The sequence below is a fragment of the Armigeres subalbatus genome, chromosome 2 (genome assembly GCF_024139115.2).
Source record: "Armigeres subalbatus isolate Guangzhou_Male chromosome 2, GZ_Asu_2, whole genome shotgun sequence".
Taxonomy (NCBI): domain Eukaryota; kingdom Metazoa; phylum Arthropoda; class Insecta; order Diptera; family Culicidae; genus Armigeres; species Armigeres subalbatus.
The window spans coordinates 285,511,240-285,516,623 of NC_085140.1; the positions used below are offsets into that span (position 1 = coordinate 285,511,240).

General features: G+C 45.0%; 3 protein-coding genes across 3 annotated transcripts; all 3 read left to right on the forward strand.

Annotated features, from left to right (window-relative positions):
* Positions 1 to 372: 372 nt before the first annotated feature.
* On the forward strand, positions 373 to 1,452 carry LOC134209774 (uncharacterized). The gene has a single exon (XM_062685808.1). The coding sequence runs from the start codon at positions 373 to 375 to the stop codon at positions 1,450 to 1,452; it is 1,080 nt and encodes a 359-aa protein (XP_062541792.1).
* A 170-nt stretch (positions 1,453 to 1,622) lies between these two features.
* LOC134209775 (uncharacterized) lies at positions 1,623 to 3,257 on the forward strand. The gene has a single exon (XM_062685809.1). It carries the CDS (start codon positions 1,623 to 1,625, stop codon positions 3,255 to 3,257), a length of 1,635 nt encoding a protein of 544 aa, XP_062541793.1.
* Positions 3,258 to 3,394: 137 nt separating this feature from the next.
* LOC134209776 (uncharacterized) lies at positions 3,395 to 5,107 on the forward strand. Its single transcript, XM_062685810.1, has one exon. The coding sequence runs from the start codon at positions 3,395 to 3,397 to the stop codon at positions 5,105 to 5,107; it is 1,713 nt and encodes a 570-aa protein (XP_062541794.1).
* The last annotated feature ends 277 nt before the right edge of the window (positions 5,108 to 5,384 follow it).

Genomic DNA, 5,384 nt, shown 5'->3' on the forward strand with positions numbered 1-5,384 from the left:
CAAAATCCAGACCAGAGTAAATTCGATAAGCCGATCACTGGAAGAAGCCGTCGACGACCCAAGAAGAATCAGTGCATCCTTGTTGAAGGTGTATGCAAAGAAGCTTGAAATGCACTATAATGAATTTCTCGCAGCTCATCAAGCGGTCGTAGCCGTTACTCTGCACCATAAATTGAGGAAGAAGATGACGTTTTGGATATTTTCGACGCTCTTCACACCGACACTCTCGCTGTACTTGAGGACCTCACCGAGAAGCTATCTCCATCTGATTCCGGAGGAGCGAATCCGTCTGTTATCGTTCAGCAACAACCATTAAGAGCTCCAGTTCCTTCATTTGACGGAAAAGCGGAAAATTGGCCGAAATTTCGGACAATGTTTGAGGATATTGTTGGCCGTAGCTGTGATGCTGATGCAGTCAAGCTTCATCATCTGGACAAAGCATTAATCGGTGACGCCGCCGGGTGGATCACGGCAAAGATGATTGTTGAAAATAACTGCCAGCAAACATGGAAACAGCTGAGCGACCAATACGAGAATCCCAGAGTAATCGTCGATTCTCATCTCGAAGGGCTGCTTGAGATGAAATCGATGACCAAACGCAGCCATAAGGACTTACTCGAACTTGTGAAGACATTCAACCGTCATGTTGGCGGTCTCGAGTACCAGGGACTAGTAGTTGATGAACTTTCTGGTCTCATACTTACGAAGATCCTTACTTTGCGATTGGATGACCAAACACTCCAACTGTGGGAAAGGACCCAGCAGCACGCCAAGCTACCCAAATTTGAAGATACGATGCAGTTTCTACGAAGCGAATGCCAGGTTTTGGAACGATTTCAAAATAGGCACCATATACCCTTGAAGGAACCCTCTCAACGACACAAATCACACGCTGCAACCACTGTGACCATCACCGGTTCCTGTCAATTCTGTAGTGAAATCCATCGCCACTTCGAATGCCCGGAATTCAACAAATTGACACCAGCTGAACGGAGGGAGGAAGTCACCAAGTTGAAAATCTGCTTCAACTGTCTTCGCCCAGGTCATCGATCCCTTAACTGCTCATCAAAAAAGACGTGCTCCCGCTGCCAAAGGAGGCATCATACACTATTGCATGAAGAACGAACATCATCGACATCGAAGGAGCGAGCCGCTTTTGAAGAAAAAGACGAAGAAGAAGCCATCCAAGCCCAAATCCCGCAACAAGTTTCCGATGCTGTTGTGTCGTGCAGTCAATCCCAGGCTGCCAAAACCGTGATGCTTATGACTGCCGTGGTGCACATCAAGGACCCTCGAGGATGGACAGTTCCCTGTCGTGTGCTGTTGGACAGCGGGTCCCAAGTAAACTTCCTGTGTAAGGCAATGGCCGATCGTTTGGCAAATAAAAGACTACAGGCACACATACCCATCGCTGGAATTGGTGGAGTCAAACCTACGCCAAGGAAAAGCTAATAGTGGAAGTTGAGTCTCGGTATTCCGATTTCTCTACCAACATCGAATGCCTCGTAGTTCCTAAAATAACGGGAACTATTCCTGCAGCGAAAATCGACATTTCTGCATGGCCAATTAATATCGATCTACCTTTGGCAGACCCTAAATTCAATATTCCTTCTCAAATTGATATGTTGATTGGAGTTTCCCATTTCTTGCGGTTGCTGAAATCTGGACGTCTTCAATTGAATGATACGTTACCCGAACTTCAAGAAACCCATTTTGGATGGGTGATTGCCGGAGACATCGACGAAGTTTCGGTTTCTCAGCAATGCCTAGCTGCAACAGTGGATCCTGTTTCCGACATTCTTCGTCAATTCTGGGAAATAGAGGAAATATCAGAGTCAGCAAAACCAGTGTCCGATCAAGATGAATGTGAGAAAATGTTCCAGTTGACTCATCGTCGAGATGAATCAGGCAGATATATAGTAAGTCTTCCATTTAATGAGTCGGTGAATCAACTTGGGAACAACCGAAATTTGGCGATGCGTAGATTTCTTTCGTTGGAGAGAAGATTCAAGAAAAATCCGGAACTAAAGAAGCAATATTGTCAATTCATCGATGAGTATAAAGAAATGGGGCACTGCCACGAAGTAAACGTATCCGATGCTACCAACCAAGGCGTTTACTACTTGCCCCATCAAGCCGTTCTCCGTCCATCAAGTTCTACAACCAAAATCCGAGTAGTTTTTGATGCGTCAGCAAAGGCAGCTCCCGCTGAAAAATCGTTGAATGACGTTCTACGAGTCGGAGCAACACTACAAAGTGATATATTCAGCATCTTGCTACGGTTCCGCAAACATCAGGTCGTATTCACTGCTGACATCTCGAAAATGTATCGGCAGATACGGATTGAACCGGAGCACGCACGCTTCCAACGAATTTTCTGGAGAACAAATCCGGAAGAGTCTCTTCGTGTCCTGGAACTCACAACAGTAACCTATGGGACAGCTGCCGCCCCATATTTGGCAACTAGATGTCTATTCCAGCTCTATGATGATGAAGGCAGTTCTTTCCCGCTTGCAGCTCGTATAATTCGAGTGGACTGTTACATCGACGACGTAATTTCCGGTGCAGATACCGTGGAAGAAGCCGTAGAAAGTCAGAGACAAATACAACAGTTGCTTGCAAGAGGTGGATTCCTCGTCCACAAATGGAGCTCCAACACCTCGGAAGTTTTGAATTCGATTCCGGAAGCCGAACGTGAAAGGTTAGTGCATCTAGACAACACCACCACGAATGTAATGAAGACACTCGGTCTGATCTGGAGCCCGCAACAAGACCAATTCCTATTTAAAGTCAACCATCCCAATCAAGAAGCAAACCAACTCACAAAACGATCAGTACTCTCTGAAATCGGTAAGCTATTCGATCCATTAGGTCTCGTAACTCCGGTTACTGTCATAGCCAAGTTGATAATGCAGAGGATTTGGAAGGCCGGATTAACGTGGGATGATCCGCTGGAAGGAGAACTGTACCAATCCTGGCAACAGTTTCGCGAAGCTTTGATCCAGATAAACAAAGTCAAGATTCCTCGATGCACAATACCATATGGTGTCACCGCCATAGAAATCCATGGTTTCTCCGATGCATCCCTAGTTGCATATGGAGCAGTCATCTATGTTCGCTGTATTTTGCCAAATGATACGATCACAGTCAACATGCTCTGCAGCAAATCCAAAGTATTCCCGATTGCAGAAATGAGTATTCCACGTAAAGAGTTGCTTGGTCCCGGTTATTATCTCGTCTGCTGGTTAATGTACTGAACTGTCTCCAACTGCAAATATCCAACGTTAATTTATGGTGTGATAGTCAGGTAGTGCTTGCTTGGTTGAAAAAGCCGTTATCATCTCTAGAAGTATTTGTGCGCAACCGAGTGACAGAAATTTTGGAGAAAACCGGGATGTGCACATGGAACTACGTCAAGTCGAAGGAAAATCCAGCCGATCTAATATCCAGAGGCCAAACCCCACTCATCTTGAGCAGCAATGAGCTCTGGTGGAAGGGTCCATCATTTCTAAGTAAAGCAAAGTACCAGCCAGAACTTCCGGATGACATTCCTGATGAGGAACTTCCGGAAATGAGAAAAGCTGATATGATCGTCATCCCAGCCATCAAAGCAGAAACGTTAACTGTGTTTTCCAAGTTCAGCTCCTTTAGAAAGCTTCAGCGAGTAATTGCATTAGTCATGCGATTCATCAGTAACTGTCGACAAAAATCTAGCAACAATCGAATTCTGGAACAACATTCTACAATTCAAGAACTCCGATTAGCTCTCCATGTTATTATCAAGGTAATTCAGCATGAAGTTTTGGGTGATGAAATACATCGTGTAATATCAAATGAACCGTGTAAGAAGATCGCCGCTTTAAGCCCAATCTACGAAGATGGAGTGTTGCGCGTAGGAGGAAGACTTCAAAACTCATGGCTATCCTTTGATTCAAAACATCCTTATCTACTTCCCAAACATTTCATAACCGATCAAATCATTCGGACATACCACGAAGAAAATCTGCACGTCGGTCCGACAGCTCTGTTAGCACTACTTCGTTCTCGTTACTGGTTGCTGGACGGGAGGTCGTCAATAAGAAAAGTTACCAGAAGCTGCATTACTTGCTTTCGAGCGAAACCTAAAGGATCCAGCCAGATGATGGGAGTTCTTCCATCTTGCCGAGTGACACCTGCTGAACCATTTTTGAGGACTGACATTGATTATGATGGACCAGTGATTGTACGAGAAGGACGACACAAACCGAAGCTAGTCAAAGCGTATATTGCAGTATTTGTCTGCATGTCAACCAAAGCAGTTCATTTGGAATTAGTTTCGGATATTTCGACCGCTGCTTTCCTAGCCGCTCTACAGCGCTTCGTGAGTAGAAGGGGCCTTTGTCAGCAGATATACTCTGACAACGGTTCCAACTTCAAGGGGGCAAAATCAGAACTACACGAGCTTTATCTTCTATTTCAAAACCGCAAGGCAATTGATGAAATAGTAGCTTTCTGCCAACCAAAAGAGATCTCCTGGAATTTCATCCCGCCCGAAGCTCCAAATTTCGGGGGCCTGTGGGAAAGCGCCGTGAAATCAGCTAAGTATCACCTGAAGAGGACATTGAAGACCGCTCATCTTTCTTTTGAGGAATACGCTACCGTGCTCAGCCAAGTGGAAGCAGTAATGAACTCTCGACCTTTATGCTTAACATCGGATCCGGAAGCGGCAATTCTAACGCCTGCCCATTTTTTGATTGGTCGTCCTTTGACCACTACTCCCGAACCATGCTACAACGAACTACCAATGAATCGCTTTTCAAGGTGGCAATATCTTCAGCAAATCCGCGATCAATTCTGGAAAAAGTGGAGCCGGGATTACTTGCAGAATCTGCAACCGAGAGGTAAAAATTGTCAAGCACAGCAAAACGTACGTCCTGGTATGATTGTGTTGATCGAACAAAAAGACATTCCACCGCAGTGTTGGAAGATAGGTAAAATCGTCCAGGTCTATCCAGGTCACGACAAGTTGGTACGAGTAGCAGATGTAAGCATTGGAAACTCTATCTACAGGCGAGCCATATCAAAATTGTCCATCCTGCCAATTGAAGATAACAATGTTGACATCTAAGACCCTTATATACTTCCCAGTCCGGGGGACTATGTTCGCGCCGAATCGACTGCTCCGGAATAAACATAACAAACCTGCAGCAACCATAGTTACGACACTAGCAACACAAATTGCCATGGATACCGAAGATAAATAACGTGACCGACCACAAACAGCGACACCTAACAATTGCCAACTACGATTTTATAGAACATTCTAGGATTAATTTATTAAGTATAAATAGCGCTAGGGAATTCCATTCTTATTCAGTATTTTTCGAACCGGCGAACTGTGAAGA

Bases quoted from the DNA above. Each gene is read 5' to 3' on its own strand.
- LOC134209774 (XM_062685808.1), top strand. From the start codon at position 373: ATGTTTGAGGATATTGTTGGCCGTAGCTGTGATGCTGATGCAGTCAAG.
- LOC134209775 (XM_062685809.1), top strand. From the start codon at position 1,623: ATGTTGATTGGAGTTTCCCATTTCTTGCGGTTGCTGAAATCTGGACGT.
- LOC134209776 (XM_062685810.1), top strand. From the start codon at position 3,395: ATGTGCACATGGAACTACGTCAAGTCGAAGGAAAATCCAGCCGATCTA.